At 40.9% G+C, this 23,634-nt stretch overlaps 1 protein-coding gene across 4 annotated transcripts in view; it reads left to right on the top strand.

Annotated features, from left to right (window-relative positions):
• cacna2d4a (calcium channel, voltage-dependent, alpha 2/delta subunit 4a) overlaps positions 1 to 23,634 on the top strand; it is an 83,741-nt gene that overhangs the window by 51,495 nt on the left and 8,612 nt on the right. For all 4 annotated transcript variants that reach the window (XM_047575325.1, XM_047575326.1, XM_047575328.1 and 1 more), the window contains 4 exons: positions 16,238 to 16,299; positions 20,692 to 20,706; positions 21,110 to 21,154; positions 21,288 to 21,350. In XM_047575325.1, the coding sequence (XP_047431281.1) occupies positions 16,238 to 16,299; positions 20,692 to 20,706; positions 21,110 to 21,154; positions 21,288 to 21,350 (185 nt within the window). The remainder of the gene's footprint in view (positions 1 to 16,237; positions 16,300 to 20,691; positions 20,707 to 21,109; positions 21,155 to 21,287; positions 21,351 to 23,634) is intronic.

A 23,634-nucleotide genomic window follows, 5' to 3' on the forward strand; every position in this document is an offset into this window, starting at 1 on the left:
AAGTGGCAGAGAGGTAAAAAAAGAACCCTAACTGGGTTTATTCAAGGTACCTCCCACCACAAAGGTCATTTACTTTAGCTAATAGCGTGGTTGGCTAATGTGATCGGAACAAATGCCATCTACCGACCAGACAACTGAAATTTAAGGCCTGTCGTCTCCCTGCTGAAGTGAACTCGAGCTATATATCAATCCATGGCAGCTCTGAGGCGCTAGCTGTGCAGCTAATCGCAGCCTCCGACCTGCCTGTAACCAGCGCTATGAGAGGAAAACTGACAGCGTGTCAGTATATTTTTATATACATATATATATATATATCCCAAGCTTCTCCTGCAGATTAGTGGAAGGTATCGTTTATAGCAACAAACACGCCTAAAAGTTGGAGTATTTTATAATCTGGTGTCTTTTTGGTCTTCTAAATTTAGGACGTGAAGATGCAGCTGGCAATTTAAAAAAAAAAAAAAAAAAAAAATGGTGTGAGAGAAACCAGCTGACCACATGGCACACACTTAACAGCTACTGGGTCAACATACTGGAGCATAAAGCAGCTAAAGTGTCAAATATTTCTTTCTGCTGCCGGTAGAGACCAAAACCGAAGGGGGATATTTTTAACTCATATTTATTATGAGGATGGAAAATGACTCCGGATGACTCTGAATTCTGCCCCTTTTCCACTCAGAGTAAAAAGCATCTATTTGTGAAGAAGGCTACTTTAAACTAATTTAATAAACTGTAGCTTTGACAGTGACTAAGCTGCCTAATTACTAAAACAAAAAAAAAAAAAAAATGAAGCTCAACCAAACAGGGAATATCAATAATAATGTGCCACCCAGCCTCTCTATTTACTAGTCAGCAACACCTACCTGTGCCTGTTCCTGATTTTGCAGCACCATGCGTCACCGTGTGTCTGTCGCCAGATCCGAGCGTTTGCAGAGGCCAGTGAAAACACTAGCCTAGTCAGCTGCCACACACACACACACACACACACACACACACAAAAACAACCTGAAGCCTTGAGTTCTCTGGTTTCCTGTCCAAATGTGGGCACAGTGCTGGCTTTATGTCCTGAATGTCTTTTGCCGGTACGGATCTATTTTAGCTGCTATCGTTGGCAGAGGGACGCTTTTTTCTGGATGGAGGATGATTTGCTAGAATGACTAAAACAGCAGGTGAAAGTGTGACATGCCTTTCCTTATAAAAATGTTTCCTTGTTGACTTCCATTGCTAGAGGACGCCTTCTTTTAAACAGTGATAGTAATGACTGTTTGTATATGTATGTTATCCCAAAGGAATAATTAGCTCTCTAATTAGCCCCGTCCGTCCCCTCCAGAGCTCAGGGTCAGCGACCAGGGTTAGCTTCTTGGAGCTACTTGGAATTTGGGACACGTCTTAGCACTGTTGAAATATTAGGCAAAATTACTTTGTTTTTTAAAAAATTTTTTACTGGTGTCTAGTGTTTAAGTGCAAGTGATTCAGTTTCGTCAGTAGTCGGCATCTGACAGCTCACAAACCATCAACCGGTATCTCATCTCCGACGCGGAACGCCCTCCATCTATAAGCTCCCTGCACATGATCAGCAAGAAAATTGCTTTGCATCTGAATGAGTCATTGTTTTGTTTTTCTTCTGCGGAGAGAGCAGAGGGTGCAGACTTCGTGGCAGCACTTGGATTTCCCACCTTGTTGCTGCACTCAAAATTCAGTGCTCGGGCTTTGACTTTGCTTCGCGGTGACCTTTCAGCTTGCAGCGCGTGAAATGACAGCTGTCTGTGATGTAACCTGCGAGCAATCGACGGTGGAAGAAAAAAAAAAAGTTCTTTCACGCACCGAGTTCGTCTTGATTCCCACCTTCTTAATCCTTCTTCATAGATGCATATTTGACGCCGCGTTCAGTTTAAAACCAAACCCTGTGCTTCGTTGACATCTTAGCTAGTCACGCTCCATTTTGCCCTTTGCTCTTGCAGAGAGCACAGATAATACCCCTCATGGGTAGGGAGCATAAGATGGACAAACCCTCTGTGACGGGTGCCATAGGATTTGTAAAGAGCAGTTGTAGAGCTCAGTGTGGGTGACAGTGGCCGTCGCCATCTTGGCTAATCCAGTCTGGGCAAAAAGGTGGAGCACGAGTGAAGTTCAGGCAGGTCGATCACATCTGTGTAGACAACTGGCAACCTGTGATTGCACTCGCCTGTCATCGTGACTTTCACACACGTTAAGCCTTTAAACGTGTAACCCCATAACGGTTCGGGTTATGGGGAAATTAGCTTCATTATCTAGGAAGCTGTAAAGTTTAGCATTTTAACATGGAAGTCGCCTTGACTTACTTTTCGCCTCAAGTGGTGATTCGAGGAACTGCATTTGCTTCCTTTTTTAGCCCCAGTAGTTTGTATTTGGTAGAGTGATGTAAATCTAGAGTGGTGTCCTAGTGTAGCTCCAACTCTAAATGTCCAAGTATGTATATGTTGAAAAAGATTTACTAGACAAAAAACATTATAAACAACAGTCTATAAACTGTGATTGGTGTCATCACCTCCGGCAGCTATTTTGAGGCTTTGCTCACTGATTGAGAAGGAAGCGATTTTTAACACCAGATAAGAAGGCGAGCCGGATTTATTTTTGCCTTCCAAAGGATATGTCCACTTTTTTTTTTTTGGTCTGTGTGTGTGTGCCTGGCATAGAGGCTTTCTGGCATGCATATCCATTTTAAATGCCAGCTCCTCCTGCCAAGGCGACTTTTACGGCCAGTTCTGTTCCATCGATGATGCAGGAAATACGTGTTATGAAAAGTGATTTAATGGTTTGGAGCGAGGAAGTGCATTCTATTTATTTAACCTTTGTGTCTAGCTCTTATGGTGTTAACCAGCATTTCTCTATCAGATATATTAATTTCCCAGCTACAGGGATGTTGGTTTATTTATTAACTTAGAGGCATGATTAAATCCCTACAGTCCTTTGACTATAATATTTATGATATATGAATTTTAAACCCAGTCTGGTGCCTTCATTATAAGTTGCTGTATATTGAGGAACGCCCTACCCCTGCCAACACTCAGGCCTTCCTTTTCCCTCCGCTCTATCTGTCTCTCCTCCTGTCTCTTCATACTCACCCCCACCACCTCGCTTGCTCTGTAATTTACTGTGCTATTGGGTGAGTGTCAGTGAAGATGAATTGGCTCGAGCCTTTGTACTAACACCAGGTCTGGCCAGGCACGTTTAGCGCTACTACCACGAGTTCCTGCATAGAGCAAGTGACTTCGAGGCACTATCCATCTCTTTACACGCAGACGCTCACACACACACACACACACACACACACACACACACACTGGAACAGGAGGATAGTATATGTTTATGGTCGCCTCCCAGGAGTCCGCACTCCCATTCATCAGCTTTTCCTATCATCTGTGAATCAGCCTCATATTGATCGGACAGTTTTATGGCCCTTTGGTCAATATGGTCAATGAGGTTTGCTACATTAAACATCAATCGTGTTTTAATTCACGTTTTTTCCAGAAAGGCCCTTTTGTCATTTTAGAGAAGAAAAATACATCTTTGTTGTGTATGTTATACAATATATATATATATATATACAAACCTTCGTTGCATCATTGATTCTTTTGTTTTCCTATTGAGCTTTAAAGCCTTTGCTTAATATTTCACTAAAGGGGTCGATAAAATAGACTCGAATAAAAGAACATTTACTGGCCTATTATGATACGGTAAATTAAGTAACATCCACCTTTTCACCTGAGTGATTTAAAGATCCAATGAAGAGACTCTAGAAACTCCTGGAAATACGATAAGTTGTGAGTGCTTTTTCCAATGGTGACCTCAAGCTTAAACAATGTATTTATTTCATTAGTGATTCCCATAATTTGATTTGATCTTTATTTTTCTCGAGCTATTAACGCATAAAAGCAAGTACAAGTTGCATTCATTTCCAGCAACAGTAGAAAGCAATTCTGTAAGCGTTTCTTGTTCTGCTCCCTCTATATCAGGTTATTACACACAAAAACAAAACAGAAATCATGCATTATTTTGAATATTCTACACATTAAATATAATTAAGATCATTTCTGTGTAAAAGACTGTGTAAAAAATAGTTTTAAAAATGATCTGGCTCCAAATATTTAGATAAAACCTATATTTGTTTTTAAAATATGTGATGTTATTGCACATTTATTTAAGATATTTAGAAAGACATTAAAAAGTGTCTATTGTCAGGTTCGAATAGTAAAAACTGAGTGCGCCTACCAGTGGAATGAGTGTAACGTAGCTTTCCCTCTCCAAACTAACATCACTGGCCAATCAGGAGTAGGGTGGGGGCGGGTCTTGGGAAGCTTGGTTGAGATCCAGCTGCAGCTGATGCTGCATTCAAGACAAAATTACTGCCTCAAAAATAAATATGTTCAGCAAACGGTGACAGTGTACCACACTTACTTTTTATCCTCTGAGCTAACCTGTAACATGAACGCTATGATATCGAAAGTCGGAAGAGTTGGAATTTAGAATTTCCGAGTTTTCACAAAGGCATCATCTAGTCTGTTGTTGGAAAGATGGAGAGTAAATTTATGAAGCTATAAAACTAATGTTCCCTAGCTACAAAATAGATAAATAAATAAAATAATAATAATGACTGATATTGAATGTTAGGATGTTAATTTTGCAATTTAGTTTTTTTTGTATAAATTGAAACTGAATTACATGGTTCAATTTCTAATCGAATAATTCTTCAAATTAGTTAGCTTGACCCCTCCACCCGGAAAGAAGTTGACATAGACTCTTCTAAGCAAATAACATTGGGTCCACTATTAGAAGCCAGTCTTGGCTATTGTGCTCTTTAATCTCCTTTAATGCATATTTTATAAAACGTTTATATACAATACTAAGTATAATCAGAGTATAATGAAAACTGTTTGCGTGAAACCTGACAGAAAAAGCAAACAAGTGGCCATGACCAAATAATGGGCCCATCTGGGACCGTGACCTATAGCAGTTCAAGAAACTCAGTGTGTGCAGCGAGCCATGTCCGTTGTATTTCCCTTTAGCGCGCTATCTGTCGCTGCAGGATGAATCAAGTGGTACGGTCGACGGATTATGAAGCATTTTAGTTACGCACACGCGCTCAATAACTCACACAAACACACGCGCGGTCACATAAAGTTTATCCCCTCGGAGAGTCTCATTAATTTGGCCAAGTTGATTTGTTCTGAAAGGCGCTGAATTCATCAGAGCCAGGCAGATGGCGGAGAGGGATTTCCTCGAGGAGAGGGAGAGGGCAAGAAAGAGAGCGGGGGTGGCGTGGGGCAGGAACAAGAGAGGAAAATAAGACGGAGAACAAGAAAGAGGTAAAAAAAAAACAAAACAACATGGAGTGAAAGTAGAAAGAGAAAAAGAAGAATTGTGTGGGAAAGCGAGTGGGATAGTTGAGAGGTAAAGAGGGGAGAGGTGAGCGTGGACCATCTGTCGTCTTACAGAGAGACAGGAAAGTAGAGGGAGGAGGAGGAGGAGGAGGAGGAAGCCAAGAGGGGAATCACGAAAGTAAAAGGAAGGTGGAAATGGTTTCACGTTTTTCTCTCTGACAGTTTAGAGGAAGCGTTTCAAGATTTTCAGGAATGATTTACATTGTTATCGACAGTGAGCTCAGAGGATCAATAGGAATTTAATGTACGAGCGTTCAATAATCAGGACGTAGATTTAATAAACGTGACTCATCTGGTTTTGACTGTGAGTTACTGTCCGAGCTAAAGCTATTTATCTGAAGCCACGGCAACTGTTGTTTGCACATGTGTGTCCCGTACAGTTGGCTCTAATCGGACCCAACTGTGGTGGTGGTGGTGGTGGTGGTGGTGGAGTGTTAACCTGAACACTCAAATACATGATTTTATCTTTGCTATTTTCATCTTGAATTAATAAACTGATCTGCATAGTTCCTAGCCTCCCATCTTATAGTAGCTCTAACAGTTTCCCAGAATTCCCCCAATTTAAGATATATGAATTTTTGTCAGTGCCCTCTCCCAAATTAGGTTCTTGTTTTAATTGTTTCTTATATTCTAATGATTTCTTCTTATGACATATTCAAGACAATAATGCATAATTACTTTCATATAACATTATATGTCACTATATATATATATCACAATTTTGAAGCAGCCTGTTTCCAGTGACTATACACATCCTCACACAAGTTGACCTGGCATGATAGGCACATTTCAGTCATTCAAATACTTAAAAAATACTTAAAATACAAGTATTGTCTATATATTGTGGTAGGAGATGTTGCGCCAAAAAAAAAAAAAAAAAAAAAAAAACTATGCTCATAAAATTTACATATAATTGGTGCCATAATTGCTAGGCGTGGGTATTGGCAAAGACTTCACAATACGATACATATCACGATACGATACATCATTGCGATATTATTATGTTGTGATATTTGAGAAATGCTAAATGCAGTTAAAATACATGTTGTATACATGTACGTCTAATCTTATTTTATTTTTATCATTATGTGTTTTTCAAGAGCGTTTAAGTTTCATGTGCAACTAAACTACTCTGACAAAGTAATTTCCCCTCATGTATCATTAAAGCCTGTCCAAGTCTAAGTCACTTGTACAGTAAAAGTGGTGATGGAGGTGCGGAAGTTGTTCACGAATGGCCCAAAACATGACTTTTTTCTTTTAAAATCGATATTAAGATATTAATTAGAAAAAATATTGCGATATATTGCCATATCAATATTTGTTTACCACTCCTGATAATTGCATTTGCTTAGCCAGGTAATGAAACATCCAATCTCCTTTCATGTTGTGAACAGTTGATAGATAGTCCTTCAATATGCCACCACCTGAGTTCCTTCTGGACGTGTGGTAAAGTTGCCCCAGTCACAAGCACAGGGAACCACGTAAACACTGAGAGCAGGAGAAAGAGCACAGCGGTTTGCCTTCACTGTTCCTCCCTCACACACATACACAGAGACATGCTTTTCCCTGTCTCTCCACTATGAATGATTTAGTGAGCGTGCCTCCAACAGCCCCACTCAAGGAAGGCTTTTGAAACTAGGTTAACTTAAGGTGGGCTCTGCCGACTTAGAAGGTCCACACATGTACCGGCACATAACCGGTGTCAACAGCGTTCATGTCCATTTTAAAGAAACATGCCACGCATTTAACACTCCATCACTTCTGTCTCGCCTTGTTTAACAGGAGAGTGACAAAATCATCACCCAGATGTGTCAGTCTGTTCATGAAAAAAAAAAAAAAAAAAGCTGTGTAATCATTTCATTTTTTTTTTTCTCTCTCCTCAGAGAACACGGCGTCTGCTTGTACCTTCTGTCCACATTATTTAGTTTGAGTCTCCGGTCTTGTCTAGATAATGGTTGTGCGTCTGTGCATGTGTCTTCCGTGTGCGATTCTGAGCTAGCCACGTGTCACCCCTTCCCATTCTTTAATTGCAGAATATCATGTGTCTGTGCATGTGCCTCGCTTTTGCGTCCTTGATGCTCGAAAAAGTTGACAAAGTGAGAGACACTTCTAGAAAGAGGTAAAGAGAGATGAGAGAGAGACAGAAAGAGAGAGACAGGAGGAGGAAGAGGAGGAGGAGGAGGAGGAGGAGGAGGGAGAGGGGTTGAGTCATCACCCTTTTCGTCCAATCCCCGCGCTCTGCCTGTTGCTTTGGTAACGTGATGTCAGTGCTGCCTCTGGTAACTCCTGTGAGGTTGGCGAGCATTGCCACAGAGGTGTGTGTGTGTGTGTGTGTGTGTGTGTTCTTGTGCCTTCATTGAAGTTGTAACAAAAAAAAACTTATTTAAAAAAAAAGTTTCAGGTCAAAGGTCAAGTTTAACTGCTTATCATCATTTGTAATTTTCCTTTCGTCTATTTTGTGAGCATATGTCTGTGTTTCTGAAGTTTAAAAGGTTCTGTGAGGTCACGTTCTTAAGTTTTTTTTTTTCCCCTGCTTTTCTATCATCTGTATGTGCGGACGTTTGTGTGGCAGGTAGGTACGTGTGTGACGTGCACGCGTTCACACCTCAAGGATTTCTTTTCAAACCTATCATTGTAATCAGCTCCGAGTGAAGTTCTCTTTTTTTCTCCGAGCAGCCGACCGGAATTTGCAACAACTCTGTACGCCGGCTTGAGCGAAGTTTGTTGCCTGGCAACATCAGTTTTATTGAATTCCCTCCATCAGAAAGTCATGTTATCTGCCCGGGCTTTCGCTGCTGCTTTTGGGAAACACAAACAGTGATGCTGGTATTCATAGCCGAATAGGTCTTTCAGTCCTGCGCACGTGGAACGAGTTTCATTTTTGTCAGTGTTGTGAAACCTTGACAAACATTGTGGGATGGGACGTGTTAGTCAGAAAGATGGTTCTTACAAAGTGGAATACGAGTAGAATCTGCCTCAATTCCAAAACATGGAAATCAGAAGTAGTCTGAGGCTCTTTTATAAGAACAAAAAAAACGACTACTACTCGTGTTAAATAGATAGACTTTATTAAAAATGTACGACTTGTTAAATTACCACTCTGATAATATTTAACTTGATAATAATGATTTGATTGCCTTGTATTACTTCTCTTTGAGCGAGAGTTTCTGCCCCAAGCAAAGAAGTTCAAGGGCATGGACAGGCTGCTGGGTGTGGTGGTGGTGGAGTTATGTGATTATATCGAACTGTCAAGGTTCGAGAGCCATAAGATAAGGCTCTCACCTATTTTCCTGAAGTTGGTTGTGACCAAAAATAATGGCTAGAGCCCTTTGGTAGGACTGGGTGTAACAATCTAAATTTGTGTAGTATCGACACCAATGAAAATTGCGTGGTTATTCAATGACCATGACATTTCAAGAAAAAAGTATCGGCATTGATATCGGCGATACTAGCCCAGTGTTTACTTGGTATCAGATCGATACCAAAATTCCCAGTATCGCCCAAACCTACGCTTTGGTTTAGACCTAGAATTTATCGGCAGGCCCTGACACACCCTGGGATACTTTAAGAGGAAACAGAATGCTGTTGAGAGGGTCTTCTGGGAGACAAAAAAAAGCTTCATTTATAATTTACACTAGGACCTAATAGTTTTCTGACACATGCAGAAATAAAATAACAAACTGGCTACATCATTCAAGTCTTCAGAGAAATTCTCCTCATTAGTGGGTTTTAATGCTGTTTGTCCTCTTGTGTTACTGGAAGCTTATTACAGCAATAATAGGCCCCAAAACACTCAATCCAAAGCTATTAGGAGAGGGCGGAATGAATGAATTATTACAGGCATTAATGACCCATATTGAAGAGAATACAAAGAATACAAAGAACGGTGGAAGAGAAATCTAGTTGAAAAGGGAGTGGAAGAAATGTCCTGAGCTGCCTCTCTATGTCTTTCCGAAGAATGTTTGACATTTGTCGATGAAAACTGTAATTATGTGTTTGTGTATTTGTGAAAGAGACAGAGGGAAAGAGAACATAAAAGCCATTTCACAGTGAGGAAGCTGTAATCTGTGTGCCTGTCGGTGTGCCTGCAGTTGTGTCTTTGTCATCGTTGAAGTGTAGATTTGTGAGTGTACGACCCCGAGTGGGTCCATGTATAAGAAACCAGAACAGAAAAGAAGAAAAAAAAACAAAAAAAAACATGGTAAGTCTGACATTTGTTCAGATGAAAAGTAATTATATCATAAAACAACCTCACTTTTAAATGTGGAATGCTGCAAAGCTACAAATAAATCCTTGTCAATTAAGCTAATCAGTATGTGGCGACATTAGCGCGCTGTGTGCTCATGTATGAAGGTTTTGTGTCTCCAAGCAATGATTGTTTGCCAGAGCTGAAGAACAAGTGACAGAGACGAAGTAGCCGAGTGCAACTGGGAGTAAGTGGCTGAGTGTATTACATAGAAACAAGAGTTTGATAAAGAACAATTTTGAAGCTTAATGCAGGGGTGGTGAACGGTCGACGCCATCTTGGCAATACCTGTGGGAACAGAGATGCCGTATGGGGGGCATAACTTTAAGTCTTGATTTTATTTAAATGGGTGCGTTACATAAGTATTTACCCCAGTATGTTTGTTTTGAACTTGGCAATTTGTTATTGAGACCAGAACATTTTTGGGTAGTTATTCTAGGAGGTAAACATGTTTATTTCTGCTGTACATTTGAATATTTCTGCATAGAAGTCGTTGGGAATCAACTTACTGAGACCAGAACATTTTTGTGTAGTTATTCCACAAGGTAAACATGTTTATTTCTGCTGTACATTTGAATATTTCTACTTAGAAGTCATTGGGAATCAACTTGCACCAGAAGCCAGCCTCAAGTGGCCATTAGAGGAACTGCAGCTTTCGGCACTTTAAATCCCGGAGGCTGCCTCTTAGTCCAAAGGCACCACAATATAAAGCAGTGATAACACAACTCAAACAACAACAATAACTATTGTTTGTGACTATGTGTAAATTTAAAACTAGCTCTCAAACAAACACATACTCTAACCCTCCTTGTTTTCCTCTCACATCCCACCTCCACTTGTTTTTTCTGTTTGTGCACACACACAAATAGGATGAGAAACACACACATACCCTCATACAGGCTCAGGCACAACCATTTGATCTCCCTGGCTCTATTATTAATAGCCTCGCTTGGTTGAAATAAAAAGGGTTTCCAGCTCCTAAGATTATTAAAAATCAATTCATCCTCTTTCATCCCCTTTGCCTCTCGTCTTATCCCCTCCCTGTCCACGCTCTCGTCTCTCTTCATTCTCCATCCATCATTCTCTCACCACCTGTGCCATCTGACTCCATTACTGCAATTAATCTGTTCCGCTTAATTACAATGTCTGTATTCTGTTGACACTCTCTACGGATGTGTGTCCTTCTGGCTTGCCACTTTCCTCGCTAGCTTCATCTTTTGTACTCGTCTTTAGAAAGTAGACTATTGTGAATGTTATTCCTGCGTCATACATCTCTTAGAAAGCACACTGTTACCAAGTGTGTGTGTGAAAATGAAGCAAATAGGATGGCCTCTTCACCAGTGGCCTTATTTTCAGCGTGCCCCCCTGTGCCCCGAGACTTAGCCATTGTCCCACTTTAATTTATTGGCTCTCGTTTTGTGTGTGTTCATATATATTTAGACTTTTCTCCAGGGTCTTACGAAGGGGAACCGACGCTCCCTCTCCTCACTGGTCATTTAACACAAACTGACCTCCTGTGCCACCTCGGTACAATGCACACACACACACACACATATGTACACATAAACACCTTAAAAGATATCAAATATGTGTGGAGGTGAACAGGCTCCCATTTACAGAGCTCCACAGTTACCGCTTTCTGCACTGGATACCGCGGACGATGGATTGGTGGGTGTACAAAGCGTCAGACTGCAGCCCCAGAGACTCGGGGTTTGTGTCTTACAGCCAGTATTAGGCTGCCACAACACTTCCCGCCATCTGTCAGTATTGACTCTTTCACTTTAATCGCGACAACAATCAATCCTTAAAAAGGTGATTTAAACATAGCCTCGCAAGTAAAATATATAACTGTTTATTTGAAACGGGAAGTTAGGGACATTGGTGCATCGTTTCAAAGTGGACCCATCCATCTGCCCCCACCTCCCTATGAAGGTTTTTTGGCTCTTTAACAACATCACTTGTATTCTTCTACTGTATTTGTCCCTATGACATTATGCTGTCTCTGCTAGTTTTCAACTACTTATCTTACTCTACAGTATATACACACATACACCAATCAAGCATAAAATTATGACCATTGCCCTAATATTGTGTACGTCTCCCTTGTGCCTCCAAAACAGTTGTAACTCATCAGAGAATGGACATGTGTCTTTCTGAGCATGTGGTGCCTGGTAACAGGATGTTATTAGTCGGGGAAGAGAGTAACCTTACGTCACTGGTAAGGCCACGCCCTTATGGGTGAAAACAAAGGAGATGTTGCTGCGTTGCGTATTGTTCTTTGAACAACTTAAAAGATAAAACTCTGAGATTTTCTACGCTTCCCTCTAGAGAGAGGGATAAAAATCGAAGAAATGTATGGCTTCAGGCCATAAAACGGATGGACAAAGATTGAAAGCTGCAAGGCCCTGATTGCTGATGTTGTATGTGTGCAGCAAACACTTAATCATGATGATGCTAACGTTAGCTAATTTCAGTCATCAGAGTTGTTGTAATGTTGTAATGTTAAAATTAATAATTTTAATATTTAATTAAAAATTCATGTTAAAAAGTCAATGTAGTCAATGTTGATGCTGAACTGAAATGACAGTAGTAACGACAGAGCAGAGAGTTATGTTACTGTAAAGGTTTTTTTTTTTTTAATGAAAGGTTTAACGTCGGCTAAGCTTCATGCTGTATTTATGTCATGATTCATTAGTTTAACATTATGGAATCATTATGAATTGATGACAAATGTCACACATGACCGAGCAATTCAATGAGATAATAGAGTAAATGTCCAAGTATGACACCTCCGGCCACTGAATGAGCTCATTCACCCATTTCTCGGTCTGTAGGCTATATAGACACACGACCCCTATTTTTCTACGTAATGTCACAGATCATCATATTATTGTATATTATATATGTGTCTGCCTGACTAACGTTTGCTTTCCGTCCAACAAATGCTAGCAACACAAAATAAACACTGATTACGGGGGGATTTGTCTTTACCTTTTTTCACCCAAATGGGGGTGTGGCCTAATTTGCCACTGTCTTCTATGGGTTGAGGGGCGGGGCCTCTCTGGATCATCCCACAGATACTTTATCAGTTTGGGATCTAGTGAATTTGTAGGCCAGGTCAACACCTTGTGCTGTTTTTCATGTTTTCCGTGTTGTTCACCCTTGTTTTCAGGCACCGTTTCTCGCACAATCTCCCCCCCCCCCCCCCCGAGTCATTCACAGTTCACATCTCTTTGTCTCTCATGCCTCCATCTCGCCAGTGTAATATCCAATTAACTCCAGCTCTGGGTTGCTTAATTCTTTTATTTATTTCTCCATTATTCATTTCCTGTTGAAAGCCTACTCCACCTTGATTGGCAGCTCGCGCTAATTGCACCTCAGACCTTGAGTGTGCAAGACGTGCACACTCACACAAGCAACACACACATTTTCCTTTGTCTGCTCGCAAGGTCAAGGTCTTTGTGCACCCAGTTGTATACAAACGAACGCGCTTCAGGAGTTAAATGCTTTCAAGCTAAGCACACACAAAATGAAGGAAAACAGACGCACGGGGATCAGTGTGGTGGTGCTTTTAATTAAATTTGTCCTATCAGCCTCCACCTCAAAGAAGGGAGATTACTGCTGCCCTCTGTGACGGCCTTCCAACACTTTATCTGAGATTACAGCGAAGGTAGATGACTTTAAGGTCACTAGCAGTGTTTAGGAGGCGTGCAAAAAAAATCGGATTCAGCCCAAGACATGGGTAGTGACATGTGATCACATCTGTTTAGCTTTCTCTTAATTATAAAAAGTTTTGAACAACCTTTGTGGATCTGTCCAAACTGCACAAGCAGATAAACAACTCCTCAATCAGCTGAACACCTTTCTGCTTTTTTCTGACTGATCACAGGCACGATTCAGAGTCACGACTGATTTTCAAGGGATTTGTCAAAATCTGCAACGCGCAAGAAAACACATTTAAAACACACACGTGAAAACACACCTTTTAAGACAGAACATGTTGGCCTCTTGTCCTTCTAATATCCGGATCTCCGCAAGGACATCCAGCTCATGGTTCATTCTTATCCCTAGTAATCCATAATTCAGCACCTAATAGCATTTTACAAGCATAATTGAGAGAGGTGCGCTCAGTTCTCTGACCACAACTGCCCCCTACGACTTCAAACAGCCTTCAGATTGCGCTCGCTCCTGTTGCCTCACGACAGCGTTACAAAAAAAAATCCGCGTTCGCTGTGACTGATTACACAACGAAAGCACATTTTACGCTAATTAAATTTAAAAGTGAAATGAATGGAAGCAACAGCTGCCTGGAAGGCAAAAAAAAAAAAAAAGAAATGTATTCACATTTCTGGCACGGTGCTGCAAATCCACGGTTTACACTGATACCCTTGTCTTCTGTAGTCTGACTCATCAGATGTAGACAGAGGGGATAAAGCCTTACTTTGTGTATTTTGGAGTATGTCACGCAGCATTGTCCTCCTCTGTCCGCGGTCGGCGTGTTTCTGTTTCCCGAACCTCAAAGGACACAACAAGGAGAACCTCTACATTTGCACATTGTCCATCCAGTGGAATGTGCCACGTCACGAAAACTTTCCGACAATTGTTTTCTTTTCTGTTCTGTCCACCTCCCTCTTAGCCGCCATCCCCTAAGTGCTTGGAGATTCACGCACTGGATTTTGTAATGAGTCTCAAGTTAATGTGGATTGCTACTGGAGCTATATAAATAAAAGTTAATTGAATTGAATGAGTCCAGAAAACTCTAAACTAAAGTGGACCCGAAGCTTTTCTTCTAGGGCACCAATTATTCGATTTTGTAGTCAGTTGAAGTAATTTCGTACATTCCACAGAGTCTCTGCCTGACTTTGCAGCGTTTTATTTTCAGACATTAGTCATTTTAATGGCACCACTCGCCCCCCTATGGGCACATCTCCTACCCTCCCCCAGCGTTACTTTCCAAGGGCACCACCACCACCACCGCTGTTGTTGCTGCTGCTGCTGCTGCTGCTGCTGCGTTGTGGGTTGAGCACCACCCATGACGGTTTGTGATTGGTTTAAAAAAAATGAGCACGCACCAGCTGGAGCGCTTACACAAGAATGGCAATAAGTACAACCAAACCACCGTGCTCAGGAACAAGGTCTGCCTATGTGAGATTATGTACTGTGTAATATTTCCCAGGATGTGTGTGTGTGTGTGTGTGTGTGTGTGTGTGTGAGGGGGGGGCAGGGAGGTGTGTTACATTAAATAATTACACGCGTACTGCTTGAACTATTTCAAATTAAATTTGTCTCTGGGCTAAAAATAAATAAATATATAAATGAAAGGCATTAGTGCATGCTGTGATGCTGACAATATGTGTGTGAGGAGGTGTGTGTGTTTGTGTGTGTGCGCGCGCGCGTGCAGGGATATGTGTTTTTGTGTATTTCAACACAGCGGAGGCTTTCCCTGAGTGGCTGTACAAAGCGCGCCGGGAGAGAAAAAACGCTGAGTCTTTGATGCTAATATGAAGTGTCATATCTTCTCTCGCAGAGTGTGTGTATTTGTTGTGTGTGTGTGTGGGCGTATACAGTATGCGCGCGCTGAGAACTTATGCAATTACAGTTCCTTTTCGCATTACCACGCCGAACGAAATGCTGACAGACACACAGCCTTAAGCTGACACTAGCAATCACTCCGCCGTGTGTGTGTGTGTGTGTGTGTGTGTGTGTGTGCGCGTGTGTGCGATTCACGTACAAACTCGCTAATTCTAGGCTTAATGTTTCGGAACAGAGATTGCTACGTTATAAGGAGAGCTCGGATGCACACAAACACACACACACTGTCTAAGAATAGGCAGTTCACGCAGCGCTGCCGAGGCTCAGAAGGCCGGTTACTGTAAAAGGATTTTCATAAGTTGACTTGTGAAGGCAGCGCTGATCTGTACAGCAGGTCCTCTCTTGCTCCTCCAGCCCGAGAGCCTCTCCCCCCGGGGGGACGTTAATCGTCTCGTTAATGATATTTCTTCTAAAGTGCTAGACTAAAGTTTCTCTTTCCTTCTGCTATTAGCAGGGCTGCTATTGCCGCTCGAGAATCCTCCGCCCCTGCTGCTATTTTATTACCTCTAACTACTTAAAATACTGCCCCACAGTACTCACACAAGAGAGGAGTTATTGGAGCAGCAGGAATCTTACTTTTTACAAAAAGAGGAGCAGCTTTGAAACTCGACGCGGGTTGACCGAGCTTTGTCCTACGTCTCGTTAGTGTTAATTAAAACTCCAGCAAAGAGCTTTAACGGTATTCCACTGTCACTCAGGGTGGCCACACCCTAAATTATGCATAACTATAAGTCTTGTTATATTTTAAACGGGCGTGTTACATAAAAATCCCCCCTGTGCACAGTTCCCATGAATGAAGAACTTAACTATAGAGTTTGTACCAGGCTGTAAACCTGTTTATTTCTGCTTTGGAGTAGAGTAGACATTTGATCACGTTTGACGCTTCCCTGTTAGATGTTTAAGCCTCCAAATTTGCTGCCTGGTTATATTTTCTTGAACGTAACCAATGTCTCTGTCTCCTCTTTCCTTTCTCTGTCTGTAGCAATTGGAGTGCAGATGACACTGGAGGTGCTGGAGTCCAGATTTTGGGCCATCGCAGAACAGGTGAGTCCATTTAGTCTTAGGGTGATTTAAGTGAGTAAAGCATCTTCAACTCTTTGGAGTTTGGAGGTAAAGAGTTCGATCTGTAGTGCAAAACCTGTATCTTCTTTCAGGTCAGTGTCATGTAATGGATGCCAATAAAAAATATATATATATTTAAATGATAAATGTCAATTATCATTGTGCATAGTTTGGGAATGAAACCTTATGTTTTTACCACATGTAGTTTCCCCCCTATAATAAGATTTAATGTACCGTAGTACTATACAGGCACTAATGAGAAATGTCTGATGTATTTATAATTATGGTAGTTATACTGAAGAAATTAGGATATAGAATGCAAACAATGCAATACATCATATGTGTCCAAATAAAGTTTTAGATTATGTCATAGTAAATTGTACCACAGTGTGATTTGGAATAGTTTTAAAGGGCTCCTGCATATACATATTTGATTTCACTATAATAACCATAATGAACCAATATAAGAGTCCTGGGATGGAGCCATTCAGTATCTTTCCTCACTGAAACCATAGCTGCTACTAGCTCAAGCAGCGGCCTCTGTGTTGAATACATGAGTACCCCTTTAAGCCACCCGGCCACCCACAACATACATTACTGTGTGACAAATAGTCAAAGATGATTATTGGTCCTTTTTCTGCTCCATTAGTTGGTAATTATAGCGGTTGTATTTTTTTTTAATTGAAAGCCCAATGCAGCGTTTTCCATATCATTGCCCTCCACCATTAAAGGCTCGCTCGCACCAAAAAAAAAAAAAAGAAAACAAGAAAAACATATTGAAATATTATCATTCGACTTGTTTACTCGGCACATCTCGTGTGTGCTCTGCCGGGAATTCTTACAGTCGCGTCTTGATGTGCTTCCCCATCTTCAAGACAACGTTGTACCCGGGGAAAACATGCTTAATTTGGCGTGACACCTCTCCTCTAGCAGGTGTTTGATAACTGAGCCCGTCTCGTCCTCTGCTCCCGCCGCTGTAAATGACAGCAGTTAAAAGAGCATTAAGGCTGCCGGCTAGCCATTAACTGATGGATAGCCGCTGCAGCTAGCCTCGGCAGCTCCCAGGTGTGTGTGTGTGCTTGTGTGTGAGAGTGCGTTTCTGCATATACATAGTTGTTTTTTGTGGACGTTTGAAGAAGCATTGTATATGTGCCTCTTGATGTTATTGCATGTCAGCCTAACAGGGACCATCTGTGCACAAGTGTGTTGTTATGTCTATATCCATCAGCTGGGAGCTCATTAGCATCATGTGCAGTAGACTTGTTTTCCCCCTGATTTATGCTGTATAAAAAGGGTTAACTGTGTGTGCACTTTCGAAGTTCCTAGCGTTTTCCTTGTGTTTCGTCCTGTCATGGCCTCCCCCTTCCTACATTGTCTTCTTTTTCCTTCCCCCCTTTCCCTAAGACGTCTTACATAATCATCTACCTGTCATGTACTTGATATTTATTTCATAGGGCTCGTGTGCGCCTGCACTCACACACACATGCTTGTTTTGACTGCGTACGTTCATGTGTGTCCGTCCATATGTGTTTTTATACGTTTTCATATTTTATAAGTGCTCACCTCCCTCAGGAGTAAAGATCCTGAATGGAGGAGCCGTCGTGAAAAGGAATACGCGGTCACACGGCAGCCACAACCATAAAAAGGCATCCGGAGATCTGAGAGAGTTAATACAAAGAAAATATTTTAGATTTGCATATTCGCCTCATTAGTAAGCTAGTTCATCACCAGCAGGTCTAATAATTGGCTTACTTTAATTACTAATCACATCACATTAGCTTAATCTTTATGTGTTTGTGAGGAATTAAATTGATTAGTCTCTGCACACAGTCGGCACAACTCAGTGGAAGAGTTGCATAAGTGAGAAAAATCCCCGTCTGACCTTATAGTTTAAGGCTGTCTCCTTAAAATAAGATGTTATGAATTAGTCAGGGTAAGAATATGAACTACTTATGGGGATCTGTCAGAATGAGACTCGTTTGACACCACTGTACGGGACAAAGTTGCGGGTTAAGGCCTGGAAGCAAACTCATAATAAATGTCTACCGGAAATTTAGCTTGGACTGTGACGTCATCAGACGTCGCCTGTCTCCGGGCAAGGACTACAGCCGACGGCCAACTAGCACACGCCGTATGTTTTGAGCCAACTTGTAAAGGCTCTTTTAGGACACTGTAACCTACTAACATAGCCAACGGCAGTGCAAGCCATTTATACGTGTGAGCTAAGTCTGGCTCCATCTGTAACAATGACACCCAAACGCTGTGGGGTTTTTTTTTGTTGTTGTTGTTCTTTATTTGTTTTTTTTTTTTACCAACGGCAGTTGTTAATTTTTGTCTGTTTTCTGTCTGTTTTTTCAACAATGGCTACTGAAACTTTCACCAATATTTCACAGAAAGTTCTCCAAAGAGAAGCCATACAAATGTCTGTATTGATCCAAAACAGTCAATTTGAAAATTGTGGAGATGGAGAAGCAGACGGAAATACTAAAGTGGAAACACAATACTACCGAGCGGACCAATCACCGCTCCGCGTAGTTACATTTCTGTTGAGGTGCGCATCAGCTAAGCTGCCATGGTCTGCGTATGCTCTGTGTTGCTAAGGCGTCAAAATGGTACAAATCATTTCAAAGGAAGTAACTCTTCATACCCGATGTCAACTTGGTGATTCACAGCTCAACGAGACAGTAATAAAAGTAATTATTGACCTTGGTCTTTGGAAAGGCAAATACAGCTTCTAAGCTGTAAAATAAAATATCCCTTTAAGGCGTAGGTCTTCAACAGTACCTCTGCGACCCCTAGGGGTTCTACAGAGGTACTGCAGGGGGGAGTCGCAAAATTGTTGGTTGATTATGCATTTTATATATATATATATATTTTTTAATTTTCTTTAAGTCCACATTAACATGAAGCAAACATGTGTTAGTAAGGGGATACATGGAGGCAGATGTTATCTTTATGTTTATGTCAGTTATGTTTATCTTAATATTTTAATGCAAAATTATAATAAGGTCCGGTTTAATATAGAACACATATAGTAGGGAGGGGGTCCCTACTTAATCTCTCCATCCGTTTGGGGTCCTTGACCTGAAAAATGCTGAAAAATGAAAACCCCTGCTTTAAGGTATATTCACAACAGATTTTAAAAAGCATGATTAATCTCACATAATTTTAGAAATTGTGCAATCAATTACAGCTAAATAAGCTGTAGTATAAATATGAATGATTTTTAAAAAAGAAACACATTATCTATACTGTATGTGTGTCTATTGCTTTCCTCCACTGGTGCGTTATGTTCCCACCTTGGTTAAATCTGGAAAACAGAATTAAATAGAACACATCAAAATATACAGTGTGAATGCTACAATAAGAAGCCCCATATGTCTCTCACAGGCCATTGCTCTTTTTTTCTGACAGTCTGTCAGCGAGTGCTGAAGCAGTGAAGAGCTCTGAGGTGATAGTAATGGGAATCAAAGCATGATAGATTCTTTTTCCATGCACACCTTGACATGCTCTTTATCTCACAGAGGAAAGACTCACCTGTCGTCCCTTATCTCTGTTATCCCACATTTTGGAACTTTATACTTGCAGACAGTGATGCAAAGGACCTATTTTTTTTTCTTGTCTTCTGTATAGTAGTGTAATGTTTGTGTATTCATATGTAGAAGTTCAGGGAATAGGAGTGACAATCTGTGCTCTCGCTGTTACACCAACAGATTTGGAAAGGCAGGTTACCCATAAATCAAGCCATCAAACAAAAGCATATTTATTTATAAGGTAAAATTTCCATGTATAGAAAGCAAATACTGTAAATTGGACTTTTTATATAAATTAGTTTTATGACTTCTCTTTAATTAGCTTGAAAGCACAGCTCAGTCTCCATCCGTGCAGAGAAGCATCGTCATTTCTTCCTGTCCACTGAATTATAGTTTATTCCACGAGGCCACGGTGGGAAGCGGAGAAAATGATGGACACCGTGTACTGTGATAGGTTAGAAAAGGATGATAGATGGTTTCATTCACACTTGGACATGCTCTATTTAGCCTGACCGTCATTCCAAAGACGTATCGTTCATGGACACCGGCCCACATGTACGGTAGCCGTTAAATGTGGCCGTAAAGTCATCAGGTGAAAGTACGCAGGTGAAGAACAGAAGTAACTGATAGATAGATATATATTATATTTCTAAGGGGTTAAAAGTGGGCTCCACTATCACCTTTCAAAATAAGCCCAGAAAGTAGATCGGAAGTATTCTTGTTTTCTTTAGGTTGTTAAAACTGTTTAAATTGCACAGGAAATTTAGTTTTTATATGTCCACCATGCTCTATTCAGAACCTTAACTTACTCTTTTTTCTGTCTCTCTTTGTGTCTTCGCAGCCAAATACTACCGATGTAAGTACGCACAATGCCTGCGCTCCTCTCGCTTTGCGCAGCGCCACACAGCTCCCCCTCTCCCTGCACAACTCCAAATTTAACATCCCCGACACCTGCCGAGCGCCGCGAAGTCAGCTTCACACCCCACTTAAAACAGAGCCCCGCACACATCCACGCAGTCAGCCTTCAGACACGCACAAACTCGCAAACAAAGACGACAACGGGGGCCCCGGCGCAGGTAGACGCTCCGCGTGCCTCGCCGCAAATTAACGATCTCGCACCAAAACAGACGCGACGAGAACACCTGTCGCATTAACAACCCGCACTTTCACCTCTAGTTTGTCAGCACAAATCTTTTCTCGCTTTTGTAATTGTGCAGCGCTTTACGAATCTTTCCTTTCCTTTCATTTCCTTTCTCCAGTGTTCAGGCATAGAGGGGGTTTGTCCTCTTCGCTGCAGCACCGTCGTGAGTATATCCTGCTGTCTGACTCATAATTAGCATGAATACATGATATAAAGTAATACATATTTGCTCATAAATATGGTGTTTGACACAAATCTCTCCTCACATGAGCAACTGTCTGCTTCTCTCCTATCAGGATCTCGAGTGCTACGTGATTGACAATAATGGCTTTGTCCTAATTTCTAAACAGCGCAAAAATGTGAGTTCGCGCACACACACACGCACGCACACTCACTGACACATGGAGAATATAGCCCCAGAGTGCTTTTTAATCTTTGACTTGATTATTTGAGAGCTCTTCCACCTGTCGCTATTCATTACCAGCAAAGAAACGCACTCAGAACAAGAGGTCTGAACCATTATGTCGCCTGTTATTTAGAAACACACTGATACTATTCATCTCACAGCCGGTGACAATTTCATCGTGATCCCTCCGCTGTTCCTCGCTCTCATTGTGTGAACCGTTCTTAACTGGTGGAGCACATAATCACCAAGACTCAAAATGTAATAAATCCCATTTTGGCATTTTCCACTTCCTTACTTATTTTGTATTCCTTGTTTAGAAGGACTCCCGTCCCTTTTTGGCCCTCGTAAAAGAATAAAAAAAAAAAAAGCAGAACATTTTTAAATACTTACGCTGTCAATAAATGTAAAATGAGTCAGTGGTTGTGAATCACTACGTGAAACAAGAACACACAGAGTGAAAAGGGACGACGGTTCCCAGCTGATGATGATGTAACACAACAAAACATAAAGCAAAACAGATGAGCAGTTTGCACTCGTTTGCTGGCGCTCTTGTCTTATTTTGTTTTTTAAATGTCTTCATTAAGTCGTGGAGCTGGCAGCGGCACTAAACCACCCTACAAGATATTTACTATGTGATCAAAGCTGTCACTTTATTCATAAACAAGTGTGTATTCTCAGCAGATGTAACTATGTGACGATTTTAATTAACGCGCTTAATATTTCATTGTACGAGAGGAATAGTTCAAGATTTTGTGAAATATACTCCACTTCCCAGACCAAATGTTTCAGAGGGAAACAAGCCAATCGTTTGTGTATGGTCGTGTGTGGACAGAGCCAGCTACATTTCAGCAATTAAAATTCACCCGCTTCTCTTTTGGCTCAGCCTACTACAATTATTTAGAATCGAGGTCGTACATTGTCTTTCGCCAGAAGTAATAGTCTTTTAATCGTCCCCGCTTCGAAAAAAAAAGAAAATACTGCCAACATCACATGCATCCAGCATATTGATTTGGTGGTAGGTGGTAGGAAGTTGAAATTACATCTGCAGTGTCACGTCCCTTAAGTTTTTTTAATTTATTTATTTATTCCTGCGGCTTCTTTATTCCATTATGACGACAATTCAGATTTCATTTTGCCAAACACAATCTGCCCAACACATGAAATAGTACTATGAAGGACAGAAGATAAAAGCAAGATTCACACCTAAAAAAGACACTGAAAGTGAAACAGCTTTAAAGGAAGTTAGTTAACTATATTTAAGGAATGTGTCCATCATATAAGTCTGATTGAATTGAGGATTAGGACCCAATTGCAAGCGGTGGATTTTTCCTCTCTATCCGTGGAAATTCCCTCTGTATTGAAATGCAGATGGAATATTTCCAGACTCATATTCTGATAAAACTAGTCTCCTCCTTTGTCTTCACCCTTTTAGATGAGATTTAAGGCTCATTTAAGGTACTGGTACAGGACTGGATGTAGTAACGCATGCACACTAGCACTGGGCGGTATAACCAAAAATGTATATCATTATGACGGCATCACAGTATGTTACAGTTTTGTTTTTTTCATGCATAATCAGGTGTTTGCAACAATTGGAACATTTGGAAAGGAATTAATGCAGATTAATGCAGTAGATTGACTGAGGATGAACTATTTTACTGTGACGATGAGTAAACATTGTAGAAAAATCCCACACTATTAGTAAAACAGGTTAGCATGGTTAGCCCTGTGTTAGCACTGCCTGCTGATGTGGAAAGCAGCTCTGAGAATAAAAAAAAAAAAGTAAAAGAAGAATTAAATGTTATCAAGATGAAATGAAGAAACGAGACAGTAGCGGTTTCATTTATTTTGACATATTTAAACATATTTAAATATATATTTAATTTCTGTAATGTCTGTAATTTCAATTGCAGCATGACCGGCTACCGTAATAATTGTAGTCTGGGTGCAACATTTTATCATTTTTTTTTCTCATTCATAAAAAGCTAAAATTGGGGACATTTGTCAATGTCAATTGAAACTTCCACCAGAATTTCACCAAAGTCGAGTTATTAGGCTTTTCGGTCTTTCTGCTCAGATAACTGTCTGGCTACCTCTCAAATCTCGTCTCAAACAACGTCGATAGGCCAAAGGTTTCCTTCAGTGTCCTGGACTCTCTCGTAAACTCATGCACCACTGCTGCCATTGTGCCATCACCTGCTCTCTGTAACGATTTTCTTGATTTTCTTTCTTTGTCA

Source organism: Mugil cephalus, chromosome 22, assembly GCF_022458985.1.
Source record: "Mugil cephalus isolate CIBA_MC_2020 chromosome 22, CIBA_Mcephalus_1.1, whole genome shotgun sequence".
Lineage (NCBI taxonomy): Eukaryota > Metazoa > Chordata > Actinopteri > Mugiliformes > Mugilidae > Mugil > Mugil cephalus.